General features: G+C 38.5%; 3 protein-coding genes across 3 annotated transcripts; 2 read left to right on the top strand and 1 right to left on the bottom strand.

Moving 5' to 3' along the window:
• The first annotated feature begins 92 nt into the window (after positions 1 to 92).
• On the top strand, positions 93 to 9,563 carry LOC105386986 (tryptophan--tRNA ligase, cytoplasmic). The gene is made up of 9 exons (XM_038107524.2): positions 93 to 261; positions 345 to 472; positions 611 to 679; positions 792 to 951; positions 1,283 to 1,465; positions 1,746 to 1,923; positions 4,052 to 4,258; positions 7,363 to 7,494; positions 7,922 to 9,563. Exons 2-9 carry the CDS (start codon positions 346 to 348, stop codon positions 8,090 to 8,092), a joined length of 1,227 nt encoding a protein of 408 aa, XP_037963452.2. The 5' UTR covers positions 93 to 261; position 345; the 3' UTR covers positions 8,093 to 9,563.
• Positions 9,564 to 9,718: 155 nt separating this feature from the next.
• On the top strand, positions 9,719 to 12,963 carry LOC105397842 (fer3-like protein). The gene is made up of 3 exons (XM_048630347.1): positions 9,719 to 10,367; positions 11,260 to 11,392; positions 12,773 to 12,963. The coding sequence occupies exons 1-3, from the start codon at positions 9,941 to 9,943 to the stop codon at positions 12,891 to 12,893; spliced, it is 681 nt and encodes a 226-aa protein (XP_048486304.1). The 5' UTR covers positions 9,719 to 9,940; the 3' UTR covers positions 12,894 to 12,963.
• Positions 12,964 to 13,593: 630 nt separating this feature from the next.
• LOC105386988 lies at positions 13,594 to 20,872 on the bottom strand. The gene is made up of 5 exons (XM_038107189.2): positions 20,598 to 20,872; positions 20,088 to 20,209; positions 19,755 to 19,910; positions 18,141 to 18,216; positions 13,594 to 13,866 (listed from the first exon to the last, which is right to left on the bottom strand). Exons 1-5 carry the CDS (start codon positions 20,752 to 20,754, stop codon positions 13,760 to 13,762), a joined length of 618 nt encoding a protein of 205 aa, XP_037963117.2. The 5' UTR covers positions 20,755 to 20,872; the 3' UTR covers positions 13,594 to 13,759.
• Between the last annotated feature and the right edge of the window lie 140 nt (positions 20,873 to 21,012).

The raw sequence follows: 21,012 nt of genomic DNA, 5'->3' as shown, positions 1-21,012 counted from the left end.
ATATAAAATCTTGTAAAATCAGAAATAAATACAAATATGAGCTTTTCTGTGTTGCAAAATCATCGAAACCTCAAATGTGCAGTGATGACGTGTCTTTTAGATAATTTTGAAACGCAAGTTGTCAAAAAGGGAAATGCCGAAGTTTTTCTTTTCGTGGAAATTTCGTCAGCTAGAATAATAATAGTTATATTAGAGCCCAACGTATTAAATTTGTGTACAATTTTAATTTATTAGAAACTGCTGTAGTCAGTTTCAGATAAGGTATTAAATTTTACAGACTTAACCTCAAAATGTAAGTTCTTATAAATTGTGCCCATAAATACTTATATTTCCCCTGTTTTCAGAATGGCAGATTCAACTACTACTGAGAAACTACAAGAACTAGCAGTAAATGATGATGACGATGATGTCGTGGACCCTTGGAATGTTTCCAGCAAGTCAGAGAAAGGATTTGACTATGATAAACTAATAAGTTAGTCATATTTTTATTGTATCTTCACTATCATTGATTTCATTAAGGTCGCAGCACAGTAATAGAGTTACTATATGAAATGCTTTAGAAAAAAATATAGTTTTTTCAGTACTTACAGATGGTTTTAAATTATTTCAGAGAAGTTTGGTAGCAGCAAGATAGACGACGAGCTCATTGCAAGATTTGAAAAAGTTACTGGACACAAAGGTACCTACAAAAAGTTTTTGTTAATTTCAAAACTGAAGTCCTTATCTAATTATTTTAAAATATTTCTCTTACTTAATTACTTTTTTGTAATATGTGAAATTCTATTTTTCAGCCCACCATTTACTACGCAGAGGTATTTTTTTCTCCCATAGAGATATGCACACAATATTGAATCTGAAAGAAGCCGGCAAACCATTCTACCTTTACACTGGCCGAGGGCCGTCTTCCGAGAGCTTGCACATCGGCCACATGATACCGTTTATGTTCACTAAGTAAGTATTTGCTATAAATACTCATATTCCTGTGAAATAGATGAATCGAAGAATTATTTAGTTTGTTGGGGTCTGTCACCATAGTAAAAGGATTGGCCAGTTAGATTAGCATCATTCAGTTACTGTGCAGGGTAGCCAATGATGATAAGGAACAGTTTAATAATGTACTATTGCCACTCACTATTAATGCTCCTTTCTAGCATACCACAAATGTTTATTTTTTTATTTAACCTGTGAGCTTCAATGTGTTGTGCATGTATATCTTGACTATCCTTTTCTATAATATTAGTGTATCACCACCTCAGATGTAATGAATACTCATGTTCCTCAGATGGCTGCAAGATGTCTTTGATGTTCCACTAATCATCCAACTGACTGATGATGAGAAGGCTCTATGGAAAGACATCAAAGTAGAAGAAGCTATCAAAATGGCACACAATAATGCTAAAGACATTATAGCGGTTGGTTTTGATCCTGAAAAGACTTTTATTTTCAATGACTTGGACTTTATTGGGTAAGTTTAAATGGTGTTCAGTGAAAACTGGGCTGTTGCTAATATGTTTTTAGTTCAGATTTACCTATATTATTTATACTGTATATTTATAAAATTATGTGAATCTTATACATATTATGTAGGATAAGGAAAATATGTAAAAGTCATGACTAAAATTTTCCTTGTAAGAATCAAATTAAAAACTCATAGACTTGTGACATTACATTTGATAATAAAAAGAATATAAAATACAAATAAGTATCTATAAAACCGTGTATAAAGTGTTTATTCTTTATTTCAGCCAATGCCCAGCATTCTACCAAAACATGGTCCGGATACAAAAGTGTGTGAACTACAACCAGGCAAAGTCTATATTTGGTTTTGGAGACTCTGACGTCATCGGCAAGATCACCTTCCCCTCTATAGAGGCGGCGCCGGCCTTCTCCACTAGTTTCCCTTTCATCTTTGGAAAGAAAATCGTAAGTATTGCGTAATTTAAACATGTTTTTGGTTTACTAAATGAGTTATCCATGTTCAACAGGTAATGAGGATTCTAAAAAGTCTTAAAGTCATTGAAAAATAGCCAGGGAAGGGCTCTGAGGAAACCCGAAAGTAGTGTTGTATCACTCAGTTGCAGAAAGCCTCTTTAAAATGTCACATTAGCTATTATGTCATTACCACTAATGATTCCATTATTTTAAAGCTGTTGCACAAAACTTTTTTGGACATAAAAATTGCTCCTTTAAGTAATGACAAGTTCAACATATCTACTCTGTGCTCATTAGGAAATGAATGAACTTTTGAGTAGAAATGAGTGAACGAATGCGTTTTGATCATGCAAAAATCATAAAGTTTGGCATAAAATTACAATAATTAAAGAAATTCTACATTATTCTGAGATTTGATTCACCTATAACAAAACGCAAAATGAAATGTCAAGAAATAACAATCAACCATCAATCAACAAACAATACCACCGCATCGTTTTTCTTTATAATTACAATGTTGTTTTACCTACTTAACTACATAACTGCAAAATTATGCCGATACTGGAAGATAAACAAGTGAAAAATGCAGGTGTGACCTGAAATAAACTGCGGAAGAAAACGCGTTATTCGTTACTGTTTTAACTGGTAGGTTAGATGCTGCTACGACCAGAGTCTCTGGAAGACCATTGCCTTACGTATTGAAGAAGTACAGGAAAGCCGCTTCGTGGATACGCAGATGCAGGCTGGGCAGGTTTCATCAGAGAGCCAGAGGTGCAGGCATTAACAACCCGCAGAGAATTGAATAGATAACTTTTATTCAACAATCATAGTTATAAATATGAATTACCTACTATTGTAGTAATATTAAACATTAAAAGACAATTTTAAAATATGTTTTTTATTTATAAAGAGATAACACTGCATAGATAGATTGCGAAATTTCGGTAATGAGTACTTGTGTATTGGTTCTAATTCAAGCACATAAATGTTTTCCTCTGCTATAATAACGATTACAATTCTGTTTAAGACACTACACTGATTGAAATAGTTTCAAATACATAAATAATATAAGAAAATATATTTAAAATTGGTTATAATGGATGCTTTTTGGGTCATTAGATTTGAAGTATATTTTAAGGGACCAAACATCAAAATAAAGTCACTTTAGTGGCTAATGTGGCTTTGTGCAACGCAAAATTGAAGAAAAAGCGACATTGACATTTCATTAGGGTAAATTTGACATTTCATTAGATAAATTTAAAAGTCTCATGAAACGTCACATTAAAATGCTTTTCTGCAACGACTTAATTGGACTTTAAGGTTTAATGATGTTTTTAAAACTTAAAGGACGTTTCTGCAACTGGGTGTATATCTAGCAGTCTCTTAGGGCCACTTGCACAAACATATTAAATCTAAATTTAATATGTTGGTGCAAGTGGCCCTTAGTGGATTATACGAAGATTAGCAAGTGTGTAAAAGCATTGTAATTAAAAATTACAAATGTGTAGCATCCAATGTGATAGTGATAACAACTATTGCATTACAACAAGTTATCAGTCATTATCAATGTGCTACTTTGGTTGCACTGTTGACATCATTGTAATTTGCCAAAATAAATTATAGGTACAAGTACTTACCTATAAGCTTATTTTTATTGTTTGGGCTCTATATCCTCTGTATCACACAGTTAAACAAAGCGCATACCACGATATAGCGACGTAAAAAGTCTTCACTATTTGTATGGTGTATGCTCTGACCCACTCTATTAATCTTATCTGGTGCTGTCTTCACTATAAACTTATATAGTGTACCCCCTAACCCACTGTTAACCCCGCGCGTACCAACGCTAGTCCCATGCGCCATTAGCATTGCACTATTATATATTGTTCTCCCTAACCCACTGTTAACCCCTCAGGTGCCGGTACTGGTCCCGTGCGCCATGGACCATTGTATAGTGAACTCCCTAACCCACTCTTAACCCTTCAGGTGCCAGCGCTAGACCCATGCGCCATCGAGCATTGTATATTGTACCCTCTAACCCATTCTTAACCCGTCAGGTGCCAGCGCTAGTCGAATACGAATGTATACTGTACCCCCTAACCCACTCTTAACCCCTCAGGTGCCAGCACTAGTCCCGTGCGCCATCGACCAGGACCCGTACTTCCGCATGACGCGCGACGTGGCGTCTCGCCTAAAGCTGCCCAAGCCCGCCCTCATTCACTCTACCTTCCTGCCGGCGTTGCAGGGCGCACAGCACAAGATGTCCGCTAGCGATCAGAACTCGTCGATATTCTTGAATGATACGCCTAAGCAGATTAAGAATAAGGTTTGTTATTGTGTGGTTTATTAACATTTATAAAGTGATCAGGTCGGGGTCACCATTTTTTGTATAGCTTTTTAGGTTCCTCGCGCAAAAGAGTATTTACTTTACACTCTGTTTATAAAAGGCTAAAGGTAATGTTGGCCCAATGGGAGGTAACGCGTGTGAATTTGCCGCTAGGGGCGCTGGTGTCGACTGAGGTTAAGTGACATTTACTTTTCACTACTTTTCACTGGTATAATTTGGCGGGCTTCGTAACAAATTATATTTTTGTTCATTTCCCTGTTGAAAAGTGATCTCATTTCGCGAAATTATCGCAAATATTGATTATTGGTCGATGAATGTGCACGCTTTGAAAGCTGAATTAAGGAAAAGAGGCCCGAAAACATGTGTCCTCCTTTTCTTTCCGAACATAGCGGACATAGCGGAACTGCACATCATTGCGGCATAGTAACTCGATATGATGATAGTTATTTATAATTAATAAACTTATGACATAAGTACTTACATACATACATATGCTCACGGCTGCAATCCCCAAAGGGGTAGTCAGAGGCGACTCGCAAGCGAGTCATCCGCTTTTCGCTGTAGGTACCTACATTTGTACTGATAGGTCACGAGCCGTATCGCCGTTTTTGAATGAGTACAATGCACTGAAGTTGTTCGGGTAAGTGGGCGACCCGACTGTCAGATGTTTTCAAGCTGCCCGAAGGCCTCAGAGCCTGAAGACAAAAATCTTCAACCACTGCGCCCTGCCAGTGATGACGTATGGTTCAGAGTCGTGGACACTGACGGTAGGACTGGTCCACGGATTTCAAGTCGCTCAGCGTGCTATGGAGAGAGCTATGCTTGGGGTTTCTCTGATGGATCGTATTAGAAATGAGCTTATCCGTCTGAGGACTAAGGTTACATAGCTATCAAAATATTCAAGCTGAAGTGGCAGTGGGCTTGTCATATCTGCCGAAGAACTGATAACCGTTGGGGTAGACGGGTTCTCGAGTGGAGACCACGAACAGGCAAACGCAGCGTGGGACGCCCTTCTGCCCGCTGGACTGACGACCTTAGGACGGTAGCCGGTAGTGGTTGGATGAGGAAGGCCGAGGACCGAGTGTTGTGGCGCTCCTTATTGGGAGAGGCCTATGTCCAGCAGTGGATGATTATTGGCTGATGATGATGATGATAAAGGCTTCTGACTAGGCTTAACGACTGCTGCCGAAGCAGCAACCGGGACCCACGGCTTAACGTGCAGTCCGAAGCACGGAAGCGTCCTGAAAAGAACCACTTGATTCGGTCACCCATCCAACGGCTGACCGTGCCAGTTGTTACTTAACCTCAGTGATCAGTTACGATCACTGAAGCCATCTCGACTACGGACGCTTCTAAGCTTATGAGATTCAAGATTTTATAATAAAAATAAAATAAAAAGTATAAGTAATAGATAAAGTCGCCTTTGATAAGTTTGACAGCTATACCTCTTGACCTCAGTCGACAGTGGCGCCAACTGGTGAGCAAAAAAACGGTAGTCCCCATTACAATAATAAAAAGGCGTGGTGGGTGCCGCCTGAAGCTGCCGAAGCCCGCCCTCATTCACTCTACCTTCCTGCCGGCGCTGCAGGGCGCGCAGCACAAGATGTCCGCTAGCGATCAGAACTCGTCCATATTCTTGAATGACACGCCTAAGCAGATTAAGAATAAGGTAGGTTGTAGGTTTCTCGCTCAAAATAATATTTACTTTATACGCTGCTATATATAAAAAGCCTAAGGTAATGTTGGGTCGATTACAATGATAAAATGGCGTCATAAGATTAAGAAAAAGGTTGGTTTATTAACATTTATAAAGTGACCAGGTAGGGGTCACCATTCGTTTACATCGCTTTTTAGGTTCCTCGCTTACTCTATACTGCTAAGGCAACGTTAGCTCGATTACAATAATAAAATGGCGTCATAAGATTAAGAAAAAGGTTGGTTTATTAACATTTATAAAGTGACCAGGTAGGGGTCACCATTCGTTTACATCGCTTTTTAGGTTCCTCGCTTACTCTATACTGCTAAGGCAACGTTAGCTCGATTACAATAATAAAATGGCGTCATAAGATTAAGAAAAAGGTTGGTTTATTAACATTTATAAAGTGACCAGGTAGGGGTCACCATTCGTTTACATCGCTTTTTAGGTTCCTCGCTTACTCTATACTGCTAAGGCAACGTTAGCTCGATTACAATAATAAAATGGCGTCATGCGTCCCGCCTCAAGCTGCCCAAGCCCGCCCTCATTCACTCCACGTTTCTACCCGCGCTGCAGGGCGCCCAGCACAAGATGTCGGCTAGTGACCAGAACTCGTCCATCTTCTTGAATGATACGCCTAAGCAGATTAAGAATAAGGTAGGTTTGGAGCGGGGAAATTGTGTTTTTGCGTGGTTATCAGGTGGGGGTCACCATTTGTGTATATCGTTTTATAGGTTCCTCGCTCAAAGGGGTATTTACTCTACACGCTGTTTATACAAGACTACGGTAACGTTAGCTCTATTATAATGTTAAAATGTCGTGGTGGGTGCCGCCTGAAGCTGCCCAAGCCCGCCCTCATTCACTCTACCTTCCTGCCCGCGCTGCAGGGCGCACAGCACAAGATGTCCGCTAGTGACCAGAACTCGTCGATCTTCTTGAATGATACGCCTAAGCAGATTAAGAATAAGGTTTGTTATTGTGTGGTTTATTAACATTTATAAAGTGATCAGGTCGGGGTCACCACTTTTTATTTCGCTTTGTAGCTTCTCAAGAGTATCTACTTTATGCGCTGTTTGTAAAAGGCTAAGGTAAGGTTACATTGGTTTGATTACAATGATAAAATGGCGTCAGCAGATTAAGAATAAAGTTGTTTTTTGTGGTTTAGTAACATTTATAAAGAGATCAGGTGGGCGTTACCATTTTTTTGTATAGCATTTTAGATTCCTCGCTCAAAGGAGTATTTAATTATACACTGTATACTATAAATAGGATAAGATAACGTTCGCTGGATTATAATGATAAAATGACGTCGTGAACAGAACTCGCCAATATTCTTGAACTATTCTTGCACTGCCTAACTAATATCTACCTACATCTTATCCTCCAGATAAACAAGTACGCGTTCTCGGGCGGGCAGGCCACGGTGGAGGAGCACCGGGAGAGGGGCGGCAACACGGCCGTCGACATCTCCTTCCAGTACCTGCAGTTCTTCATGGAAGACGACGACAGGATCGCTGAGGTGGGTTGGATGCTGGTGTCTTATTACTTCTTCACAGCAACTGACGGCCTGACGATAATCAGTCCTTTAACCACGGTTACGAATCGTAGCAATTAGGTAGCTCTGGTGTTTTCCACCGATACGGCAGAATCCGCGCCACCAAAAGGCAAAACATGCGGCAATATTATGTGAGTATAGCGCAGCATATATCGGACTTCAGTGGTGGCCTGGACTCTGGAGTGTTGGTGATAAAAACTAGAGCTATTGACGAAGATTTGTCCGCGTAGTAAAAGGATTTAGTGATTGTCGTGGGTCCGCCTGACTTTTATGTATCAGACTTCTTTCACGCACCCTTTATGTTACAGACTTCATTGAGAATACACATTAATAAACATCGCATTCGTGCGGCTGGCAAATAAATTTACATATTTTTACGCCTTCATTACAGATCAAGAAATCCTACGAATCCGGCGAGATGCTAACCGGAGAGCTGAAGAAGGCGGCCATAGACACCATCACGCCCATCATTACGGAGTACCAGGCGCGCCGGGCACAGGTCACCGATGAAGTGATGCAGCAGTTCTTCAAGATACGCAAGCTCAAGTATAGCTATGAATGATAGGGTTGGATTTGTAGATAGGTTTGTTGTTAAGGTGTGTGAGAAAAGAATTAGACTTTGGTATTTTGCTGCAAGCTCGTTTTTATAAATTTAATTATTGAATTTTCTGCGTTGTATTGAAAAAGATTAAAATGTAGTAAAATCTACTGCAGGAATAAAACCTATTATTGTTTGGTAGCGTGTCGGGTTTGTTTATAGGCTAAAAATGAAAAGGATTGAAAAGAAATTTTATCTTACACTTTTCACACACGTTATACGCTGATCTCTTATGACCTTACTACTAATAAACAGTTTATTAAAACTGGAGTTATAGGTTGATCTGCTACAATAAGCATAAGATGAATAGCTAGTTTAAACCTCTGACATGTAGTTTATGTTTAGCAAGCTGTAGCTAGGATTTATTTATTTTTAACTAAGTTTTTATACCATGTAAAGTAAGACCAATTCCTTGGAAAAGTCGTGTGTGCAGCTGTCCACCAACGCATTCACGGTTAATTACTGAAAGTTTAGTTACTTAACTATATGAATTAATGCACAAACATTTATTCTTGTCAACTTCTCTGTAGAAGGGGACTATCTCCTGCTTGACGAGATACAAAGTTTTGAAGAGGCTGTTGGTTTAAATCCCGGTATGTACCAATGACTGTCATCATCATCACGAACCCACTGCTGCGGCACGCCTTCTAATGAAGGAAGGGTTTTAGGCCTAGTCCACCATGCTGGCCCAGAGCGGGTTGGTGGACAAATGACTATAATAGTTGTTTATGCACTATTAATGAGAAAAGGTTCGTTTATTACATTAAAAAGTACCAAGATTCCATGACAGAAGGCTCGTATTATCAGCATTTATTATTATTTTGTTCCGCTCCTTTGTAAAACAAAAACAATGCATATTGAAATGTGTCGTTGCTACTTTGTAAAACAAAGCCCGAAAATCTCAATTTGTTAGAAATAAATAAAAATATTGCCTATAACTAGATACATACCTGCATAATATTATAAGGGCGTTACTTGCTTTGACTAGAGCCGCCAATTTATAAAATATGATTCTCAAATCAATTACATATTTTCAAATAAATATTTAGAAATAGTAACGCCCTAATGCCTAAGTAAAATAATTGTCTTGTTTTCTTTATTTACTGATTTGAATAGCCACATAAAGAGTTGTTTAAAACAGCGTTACATTTGTTTCTATTGTACTTGAATGTGTTGAAGACCTTGTGCCTCTATATTTAGACCTAACGTATATATATATTTATATATAAGTAATATTATTTATATTAGTACCGATTTATATCATACTTCATTTGTATTGTAAAATCTAGCATGTTTCTTTTATAATGTCAGGCATGAATCCTAAAAAACTAAAAAAGTATTTAAATTATGTTGAGGCTATGCTTAAAGCATAGCAACTGTTGTGAGTTACTAGTGTAATTACTTTTATTTAAGGAATAAAGTCGAGCTTTGAACATTTTCTGTTTCATTGAGGAAATCCTGAAAATACTTAATTATGCATTAAAACGAGCTAAGAAATTGAATTCTAGGTGATTAAAAAAATGCTACTGTAGTGTAATTAGCACACACAAAAAGACACCACAACACTCCGTCCGTTCTTTCTAGCGCCACACAGGCCGCCCCGCGTGCCGCCATTAGTCACACTCATTCAACTACCAACAAACACACAATACCACCAACACAAAGACACGACTCATACCCTCATCACTGAAACACAAAATCCTACGGCCACTTGTGTACACACCACGCAACTTTATCGAATATGCATAACAATAGGCGAGAATGTAGGAGACCCAGTCTCACCCAACACCACGAGGTATTAGGTCGTATACAATGTATAGCCAGGCCTTTGACGAAGACGCGCCAATACCACTCATAGCTAACTACACCGTGGTGAAAGAAGACGAAGTGCCGAAGCACGATGACCGTGTTATCCTCGAAATAGGGCGGCCAGAAGAGAAGCCACGGGAAGAACACACATTTTCTCACAAGAAGTATGATAAGACAATCTCACACCATCGCTCGTACGTTCTCGACGACTATACGGAGCCGAGGAGGATATTCCGGCCGCATGAGCTGGACTCCCAGGATACGCCGAGGTACCAGGACTACAGGGAAGGGTTGCACCATGAGGCGGCTAACTCGGAGTCGTCGCTAGACTTCGGTCATGAGGTGGCGGATCACAGCAAGCTGGTGATAGACGAGGGCAGCCAGCCTGATGGACTGAGCTGGAAGGAGAGAGTGCTGCAGCTGGAAAAAGGTAGGATGTTGTGTACTTTGTGAGATTGTTTGAAATAGTTGGGATGTGGGTAAACTTAGTTAAGTACAATCATTATTCTATGGTACAATGCATTCGAGACCGACACATTGTTATGGCGGTGCTTGCGAGAAAGATCATGGATCATGACCCTGAAGATGTAGGTGCTACAATTATCAGGTAGCTCATTATTTGGCCAAACGTGTATGCTCTCCCTAGATAGGTAAGAACTCTTCCTTCCATTAGGTCTAAAACTACAATATTTCGATGTTCCCTAAAGTGATAAGTATATTACATTATTCATAGGCATAACAGCCATCTTTGGGTAATTATTGAGTAGGCAAGTTAAAATAGTTACAACCAGTTGTTCAAATAACTACACAGGCGTTGCGTTATTTGTAGTTGATATACTTACATTATGTATTAGTAATTTAGGTCTTACGCATTCTAGATAGTTTTCAAGCGGTAGGTAAGTACCTACCTAATTAAGCATAATAACCAGCTTATTACCAGCAGTGCTATGTAGTCACATTCCCGATATAACTGAAGGCAGGCTACTGCTGTTTTTGAACTAATAGGTAATTCTATCAAACCTGGACCTTCATATATTATATGATGATGATGATGATGAAATCATGTTATCCCTCATCAGAGACATATGGCTCGATGAAAGGATTAGGTTTCAGGTTCATATTTATATGTATAAGTACCCATAGTAAACATTCGCCATAGTAACTAACAACAATAAAGAATTTGGAATCATCATCATCAGCTGGTAATCATTTTCTGCTACACACTCGCTTTTTCCTAGCAGCGACACACAAACAGCCAATACGACACATGCCCCTATCTCTATGGTCTACCATCATCATCATGCTCCCATACCCTCTTCCAGAGTACAAGAAGTCTGCGTGCGACCGCGAGCGCACGCGCATGCGCGACATGAACCGCGCATTCGACCTGCTGCGCTCCAAGCTGCCCGACGTCAAGCCCTCCAAGAAGAAGTACTCCAAGATCGAGTGTCTTAGGTGAGGATAATGTCCTGCAGATAGGTACTAGCCAATCATATCATAACATAACATTCGGCAATTTAAATCTACAGTAATTTAGAGGGTGATAAATTAAAAGGTGGCACTAGTGATAATAAGCAATATCTCCGTGAGACTTGTATATTACTTACATAATTCTAAATCTTGGGATCCCATGTATTTTGGGTAAAGCTACAATAAGTATTAAACCTATATATAGGTAGGTACTGAGTACCTACTTTACTTGCCAAACATTCGGCTATTTCAACTTACAGTAAGTTAAGGGCGACAGGCACTAGTGATAGCAATATCTATTTCTAGAAGACTTGTACATAATTCAAAATCTAGGGACCCCCGCTGTATCTTGGGATGAGCTACAAGTTTTGAAATGGTGTGATGTGTGAGGTTGTTGGCAATCAGCGCAGCGGTTCACGAAGCGGTAGTCACCTAGTTATTTACCGTCCGACCGATAGAGTCTATCTGCGTGTACCTATTCCTATATAGGTACCTATAGGATGCTTGGCACAAATTAAAGTAAAGATACGATAATGGCAAACAGACTCATTCATATTTTTTCGCATAATCGTAGGTCTGTCATTATGTCGCAGGCATCTGGTTTAATCTCCTTTTTGATTGAACCACTAGCCCGTTCATTGGATGGCGCTATTCAGTTGTATGACTAAAGGACAACTCGTCAAGTCGTTAATTGTAACGCATTTGTAACGTTTGACGTCTTGACTGAACGTCATTCAGCGAAGTCGTTGAATGGGATATAGTATAGCAACTTTGTAATATCTGGTTAAGGTGAACATGACCAGACAAGAGTTAAGTAACAAAAAGACTATGTTACAAAGCTCTTATCTCAAAAATTAACTAAATAATAACAATAAACGTACCTCATATTGTTGTTCATAAGTATCCAGTTTCGCCACAATTTTTTCTCTGAAACTATCCGCTCGCGGCGTAATAATAGGTAAATCTATGTTGTCACACTATTTTAACACAAATAACGCACTTTAAAGCTAATTTATTTGCAAAAAACTAACAATATAGGTGCTTTTTGTGTCAACTGTTAGTTGTTAGACGCCATATTTGTTTTATTCACCACCTGACTGATTTTAAGTCAGCTAACTAGTTGGACGTTTTGTGACGCTTGTATGTACAATCAACGTTCGGCCTAGTCATACAATTGAGTAGCGCCATCCAATGAACGGGCTAGTGATTCAACCAAAAAGGAGATTCAACCAGATGCCTTAACCCACTTCAGTAACGCTGTTATTCTCAAATTCTGTCTTCATCTGCACTCGTCAACCTCAACATACCATCCTAGGTTCGCACCACATCATACCACTACTTAATGCACAACTCATCTCATTGCAGAATAGCGATCCTATACATCCGCCACCTGGAGTACATGTTGTCGGGAGCCCCACAGGAGGACAACCCCAACTTCATGGAACTGCACGGACCTGAGCTGCGGCTGCGGCAGCAGCGGTATTAGCTGATGATGATGATGATGCTGCTCTGGAGTGGAGGCCGCGACTACGCAAACATGTGAGGGTCGCCCTCCGGCTAGATGGGGTGACGACTTGCGAAAGGTGGCTGGTTATGATGAAAGCTATAGATCGCATCCAGTGGCGTGCTTTGGGAGAGTACTACGTCCAGCAGTGGACTGCTATAGGCTGATGATGATAATGATGATAATAATGGGGACATCTCACACGGCCCCAAGCTAGGCTAGCTGATATATCTAATAGATACATATTAACACCCAAGACCCGAGTAAAAATATCTGTCCGGACCGGGAATCGAACCCTGGTCCTACGGCATAGCAGTCAGGGTCACTAAACACTACACCATTCGGTCGTCAATGATAGTGATTGATATATAATTGTTCTAAGTTAGTCATAGGAATGTAAGCTAGGTCTTATTAAACGGTTAGCAGTTGTACAAAGTCGGAATTCGTTGACCACGATTCTGTAACATAATTTTTCAGACCAGGGTAATATGCGTTGATACCTAATGACCTAATGGTGTTGCAATCGAAAATCGAAAGGGAATCAGGAGATCATTCTGAATAACTTGAAAATTCGCGAAATTATCGCGTTTCAGAATGACCCCTTTTCGGCTTTTGCTTCCGATCCCATAATGTAGAGCTATATAATTTTTTAGTATATAAGTATATTAAATAAAATCCAGACTGTTTTCATTTTGTTTATTGTAAATATGAATACTATTACAAAACATCGTTCTTTTTAAAATAATAAAAAATACAAACAATGAATAAACCATTTACAAAATCTCATGTTCCGTCTATTATTCTGCATTTACATAAAAAGTGCTACATATACTATTAAAAATTTGACTCTACTTTTTTTCCAACTCCTTTTTCTTGGTGTCGTCCCAGTGCCTCTCGAGTGCGGTCACATAGTCCGTGTACGCGCACTTTATCATCATGGGGATTTTCACGACTCCTGAAAAAATGTATGAATGAATGCTATATTTTTTGTTTATAATTCTTTGGTTCGAAGGTGGAATTTCAGACTAGTTTAGTAGACATCTGTGTACTTATTATTACATAAGTATTACAAATATATGTAGCTGAATACAAGAGCCAGAGCCCTAGCTATAGATTGGCAAGTTGCTTGGCGACCCTCCTTGCGGGGTGACAGACGCGGAGGGGACGAGGTACCCAAGACGACAGCGGGTAGCGGGAGGGGTAGCGGTAAAGGGCAACGCGTGCACTGCATGTCATTGTTACGGCAGTATCGGCCGCGCAGCCGAGGCGGCCACATGTCTTATATAGTCTGTCATAATTTGAGTGCGACCCACATGAGATCATTGATCCTGAGACCATTAGTCTTAGGATGAGTGTTGAGGCCTTTTTAATATTATCATTATATTATTATTAGGTATCTATAATTCGTCAACAAAATAACGTTAAAACAACAAATCGTATAATGTCTCAATATAGGGGCTTCTTGTAGAACAGCGTACCGGATCAGTCATGCTACGCGGCTAAAGGTTGGTACTGCGCAGTCAGATACGAAAAAGTAAACAACAAAGACGAAGAGTCCATATGACAGTGCGTCAGTTGTCAGTTCTTGTAACTAGGAAAGCAACCAAAATTTATGTGATTTAATGAAAGTAATTAATGAGCAAAACACAGAGAAAAATTACAAAATTGATGAAATTTTGAAAGAAAATGGTCATATCGTGCTTCGCCTACCCCCATACCACCTGGAATGAAATCCTGTTGAACTTGTGTGGCGGTACGTGAAGGGCGAGCTCGCAAGAACGTCGATTGACTCTAACTTATATAAAGAGATAAAAGACTTTGAGTTGCTTTTCTCTAATGGACAACATTTCATTTTCTTTACCCTATATTTTTATTAGCTATTCGGAAAGTTTATAGAAAATTAGTGGACCCGTATTTTTTTATTTTGTATATACATTAATTTTTGCATGTTATTTTTAACTTTAAAGTTAATTATTTTAAAACCGGAAGAGACGTCACATATTCGGCTCAATTTTTATTTTTGTCTATTGCCTGAGTTTCGAAAAAAAACATAAATGACACTGACAAGTGACATTTAAACTTTGTTTACATGCCAACCAACAAATGGGTCATTTTCAAATGACATTGATATTTCTGATGATGGAAAGTAGGTACTTATCATGTAAAAAAATAAGCAGAAGCATTTTTCAGCTGTGTATGCGGTGGCATGCTCTGGGACATATTATATTGAGGTCATCTCTTAATAAAAAATAAAAAAAATAGTACGAAAGTGTCAGAACAGAATTAATGAAAATGACCCAAACAAACAACAACGTCACGATAAAATGTCAACGTCAATCAAAAATGAAAGTGACAGTTACTTTGTTTTTCAATCTATGGGCTTTGATCATCAAAATGCATCGCACCTGATGCATGCCGTCATCAGCACTTTTTTACTATTTTATGATTTTCTCGAAAATGATACATCCAAAAAATACAAAAACATTTTTTTTGTGGCCTTTAGAGTTAAATCTCGAAATGGTTTTCGATTTATAGCAGCTTTAGTTTTTTGAAATGTTGTCCATTATTCGCCTGAAAAGTGGAAAAATTGTGACGACCATGTCATAAAAAATTAAGACGAATATTATAAATCTGATAGAGCATTTGACGATGTATTGGACAGGTATGTTATTGTTTATTTATAATTTAATGTAAATTAAACATAAAATATTATAGGTGTACACTGAACTAATATGACTGGCGTACTCTAGTACATTATACTTCAAAGTAGGTATAATGTTTTTTGGTTTTTGTCTTAGATTTATAATTGAAGTTAATGAAAACGATGATGAAGATGAGGATGAAGACGACGATGAACAAGTTCAAACAGAGAGTGAACATGAAAGTGACATGGAAATTGATTTATAAAATAAAACACTTTTACATAAATAAATTCAAATTGGTAGATATTCTGAAGGTAAACATCCAAATTTTAATGCTGTCAAACTATAAATTTTAAGCTAAATATGACATTTACGGGAACACTCATAGAATAAAATTTTACTTACGTCAGAAATAGTTACAAGCTATCGCGAGATTAATCCGGGCACACTTTTCTACGTGTGTAGCATGTCGTGCTACCTCGCCCCCGCCACTTCTTTCACCCCGCAAGGAGGGTCGCCAAGTATCTTGCCACATTATAGATTAAAAGCTGATGATAATTTAAAAAAATCCGTTGTTTGGTGTCGATAGGCGTAGTAGGGCTATTGCGATTGTTGCAACGCATTGCCTCAAAACAGAAATCGTCAACCTTTTAATACATACATAATTATGCTCACGACTGTAGTCACCCGCTTTTCGCTGTAAATTTGTATCGCCGTTTTTTATTGAGTACAATGCACTAAAATTGTCGGGTAAGTGTAAGTGTCAACCCGACTGTCAGATTTTTTCAAACTGCCTGAAGGCCTCTGACTAGGCTTAACAACTGCTGCCGAAGCAGCAACCGGGACCCACGGCTTAACGTGCCATCCAAAGCACGGAAGCGTCCAGAAAAGAACCATTTGAAATCGGTCATCCATCCAAGGCTGACCGTGCCATATGTTAACCTCAGTGATCAGTTACGATCACTGAAACCAGCTCGATAAGGATTTTTACTATTTATGAACACTAAACTTATTGAAGAGTATGGGTTTTGCCATGCACATATTTTAATTGATATCTAAGTTTAATACCCGTGTTTGATCCAATCTTACTATTTTTCTAAAGAATATAATTGAGAGGATGTATGGATGTTACTTTATTTTATTAACAACTGTCACTCACCACTATTAAATCTACATTCTTACTCACTTTACAGGAGAACTTAGGTAGTTCTTTTTTCATAACAATGTTATTAGGATTTATCATGGAATAAATGCGTCCATGAAAATTAGACGCATTTTCCTGATTTCTACTAAATCATCTGTGAATTCGTCAATGATAGTTTCTTTTGCTAAATTAACTGCCATACTATTGCACAAAAAAATTAACTGGATAAAGTCTCTTATTTTTTACCCGACTGCCGAAGGAGGAGGGTAATGTTTTTCGATTGTATGTTTGTATGTATGTATGTCTGTTTTTTTGTTCCCTCCTGTAGCCTAAACGGCTTGATAGATTTTGATGTATGAGGTATCGTTAGAAGCGTATTAATTGCGCGATGGTTATAGGTTATGTGACATTATATTAAAATGTATAAAGCGCCCTCTAGAGGACATAAAGTGATGATCGAAAAAATATATATATTTTCCAACTATGCCGTGTGGGGTATCAAATGAAAGGGCTTGATTGCACATTACAAAAATATGCATATTGTAGGTATTTAAATCACAAAATCAAAATTATTGAAATAAAAAATGTTAATAAACTAAAACATGACTACTAACATACAATTTCATAAAATAAAAACAACTAAAAAGTTACAAATAAAAAAATAAAATTATAAACAAACAAAAAACACGACTGCACGCTAAAAAGATGAAAACAAGCCCCAATGTTAATGGAAAGTATCGCAGGCGGGGACCAACTTGATCGCCACACAAGGTACACCTATATACATACATTGGGGCTTGTTTTCATCTTTTTAGCGTGCAGTCGGGTTTTTTGTTTGTTTATAATTATTTCACGGAAAGCTTACCTATTGAATAGTTACATACTAAAAACACATTTGCCTCAAACCTGGAAAATGCGTTCAAAATCACGATTTTTTTAAGACACTAAATAAGAAACTTTTATAAGATTCCAGCAAAGAAATCAATGCTTTAAATTTGTTAAGAAATAGTTGTTCAATAGTCGTTAGTTTCTTAAACTAAATATCTCACTTTTACATTAAATTTTTCATACCTTTGCTCCTATTATTCCGAAAACTTTTAGTGATCTAAAAATACAACGTAACCCCAGTTGACCTTAATTACTTTGATTAAGATACAAAACTAAATAGGTAGGTAGGTAAGAGTAGATAACACGTTTTTAATTCCGACTTGGCAGGAAAATTTACGTTTATTTTATCTCCTAGGGGGGGGGCAGCTGCCCCCCCCTGCCCCTACCTGGGTACGCCCTTGGTGTCGGCATTTTGTGAGTGGAACTTTTTCAATGCCCGTGAGTGTATTAGCCTTTTCAAATGAAAGCTTAGGTCAATTTACTTTTAGTTTTTTTCTAAATCGCAATTACAATATGTAATTAAAATGTGTAATATAAGTCAGATTGCGAGCTTACCCGAGAAGCACGTTGTAATGACCTCTTTGTAGATAATGTACACGGGCTGCAATAAACTCACCCCACCCTCAGTTTTCTGAAAAAAGATACGAGACTTCTGAAGTTGTTGAAAATACATTAAAAAACAGGCTTCAAAAATCACTTACAACAGCAACAAGTACTACTATTTTACGTATTATACGACTATACGAGTATTGCCCTCTATGCCTAGAAAAATGATGATGCTTAGGTAGGTACGTTTTGTTACGTACGTGACGTGATATAATGCACTGAATGTTTCAGCAATATTTAATACTTACTTAAGTAGTAAAAATATTTTAAAATCGTATGACGAGCAACTCTAACATAATTTAAAAAAATCTTAATGAGCGGGAATGTTATTAAAATAAATTCAATAATTGATAGCGATATGGCCGCACTTTACTAGGACGTTATCTGCGAAAGGAAGCGTGAGTACGTCCGTTCGGGTTTACATTACAATGGGGCACTTGTTAGGTACAAATTACAATTAAATATTGTGTCATTCCTCTCCTAATGTTCCGTTTTATAATAAAAACGAGGCCGCAAATTATAGCGCTTGCCTTGAGAAAAAAATCTCAATGTTATTGAAATTGAATTGAGGGTGCAATCAAACATGGAATTATGGAATAATCTATGTATGGAATTTACAAATTTGTCGAATGTACGAAATGACCTGAATTGAGTTGAGTACCTAGATGAATAACTGAACATTAAAACATTAATTTACTGAGTTTTCTTTACTGAAATCCATTTTGCGAAAAGCGTCGTTGTCGCGATGATGGCAAGATTCAGACTTACTTCAAAGCAACTACGGGTACTAGGGCACCAGTATTGAATAGGAGCTTCAACTACCCCTCACCACAGACACAGGGATGAGCGAGATAGCATAGGGGTGGTATCTGACAACATGGGTACGTTACACACATTATTCGTTGGTGAAAGTGTGTGGGTAGGTTTCAATGTGTTAAATTTATGTGGAAAGGGGTGGGGTGGCGGCAGCAGCAGATTTTCTGTAGGTGGGGTTTGGCAGTTGCCCAAATATCGTACTCGTATAGGTCCAGTAGGTACCTACCACTTACGTTGGCAGCTTTTTCTAACATAAGTTAGGTTTAAAAATATAACTTTATGATTACTTACAGTAGTTCATGTAGTTAGACGTGATTCACGGATTTAATTATTTTAGAAAGGGGAATGTGCCTGTTACTTTTTAAGAGTTTAGAAGATCAGCCGTCCAAAGACTCCAAAGTCAGCAAGTTTATAAATATTTAGCAAGTAACTTAGAAGTCACGTATATAGAATTTCTAGACTAGAAGCCCTGTTTTTCAGCCGGTGTCTTAGATAAAATAGTTCGAATACCTTAACACGTAAGAACAGTAAGTTTGCAATTAACAATACTGTAATGATTGGGTTAGACTTGAGTTATTTATAGGTCCCTGCCTACTGCTTACTAGTACTTACCCAAAATTGTAACGGATATAAGGCGGGAGGGATGTTCTGTTCAACCCTTTCACAAACCGCCCGCAATCGCGACCCCTAACGGTGACGTAACCATTTCTACCAGGGTTGCATACGATGTAAGTGGTGTGTACTAACAATGACGTTGCCACATTTATCGAACTGGGGAGGGCGGCGCGTGTTCAAGCTCTTCGCGTACTCCGACCACCGGTCCAGGCATTCCATCGCCTCTCGCTGATCACCCCAGACCCCTTGTTTGTACGTAAAGTATATCGCGCCTGCCAGGATCCCAGCCTGCGAAGGAGGTTACATTACACACTTAAAAGCAACACTAATAAAATAACGTAGTACCAAGGAGTTAGTTTAATTTGAAGACGCTCCAACTGTCTTGGGATTGGATTATGGAAATAAAGAAGGCTCAATAACTTAATAACGATTAGGGGAGCAGAAATGTTGAAGAAGTAAGCTTACTTTGACGCCCCACATGAGCTTTCCGTGGGCGTAGTAGGGCGGCGGTGGCGGCCGCGGAACTCCTTTTCCTTTCTCATGTTCGTTGGTGCAAACCTTGATACAAGTTGGCCTCAGCGGGCGGTCTGTGAAATGTGTAAAATGCATTTCGCAACATAGCGTAGCGATTTCATGAATGGGCGGTAGCTACGAGCCTGGTAGCCACTGTGACTAAGAGGCATTACATAATTTGTAATAAGCACCAGGGATGCATAACGTTGTAAGAGTTGATTTAAGTTTGGCTCTACGTAAGTAGGTAGGGCTTCTTTGTCGGATACAGATAGTTTTGCTTTTGGCTAAATACTTACATAGAAATACCATGATTCTGTACTTTCTACTTACTGTAATAGATATAAGTAATTTATTTATTATGCTTGGGAGGGAAGTAGGTACTTACTTATTGTTGTAACTATGGGGCTAATAGGGCGGTAAATAATATCAACTGCATCTAACATTATGTAGGTAAATGTCTACCTGGTTGTGGGCACTGTACTTTGATTCCAGAGCAGTCTTTTTCATACATTCCCATATCAGGTTTGTCCATCTTGATAGGTTTTGCCAGGTTGATGGTGCGACATGGTTCGCACGGCGGCGGGCATTTAGGCGGACACTTATTTTTATTATCACCCATATTAGAAAACGTAATATAAAATTTCAAACTAAAACGAATAATTTAGAAAATGCTGAACTTTTGTTGATTTGCTTTTAAAGTGACGTAATGACGTGCTGTTGCGCCTTTGTTGCGCTTATGATTTTTTTTTATACATAATCTGCTTATTTTTAAATCTTTCTGGATGATAGTCTATGGAAAAGAGAGCCGATTTTTTGTGAACCTTGCCCTGCCGGACTACTCGCCGCCGATGGTGGGATGGTTAGTGGCTTTGATTAT

The sequence above is a fragment of the Plutella xylostella genome, chromosome 25 (assembly GCF_932276165.1).
Source record: "Plutella xylostella chromosome 25, ilPluXylo3.1, whole genome shotgun sequence".
Taxonomy (NCBI): domain Eukaryota; kingdom Metazoa; phylum Arthropoda; class Insecta; order Lepidoptera; family Plutellidae; genus Plutella; species Plutella xylostella.
This window is presented reverse-complemented; position numbering and strand designations above follow the sequence as displayed.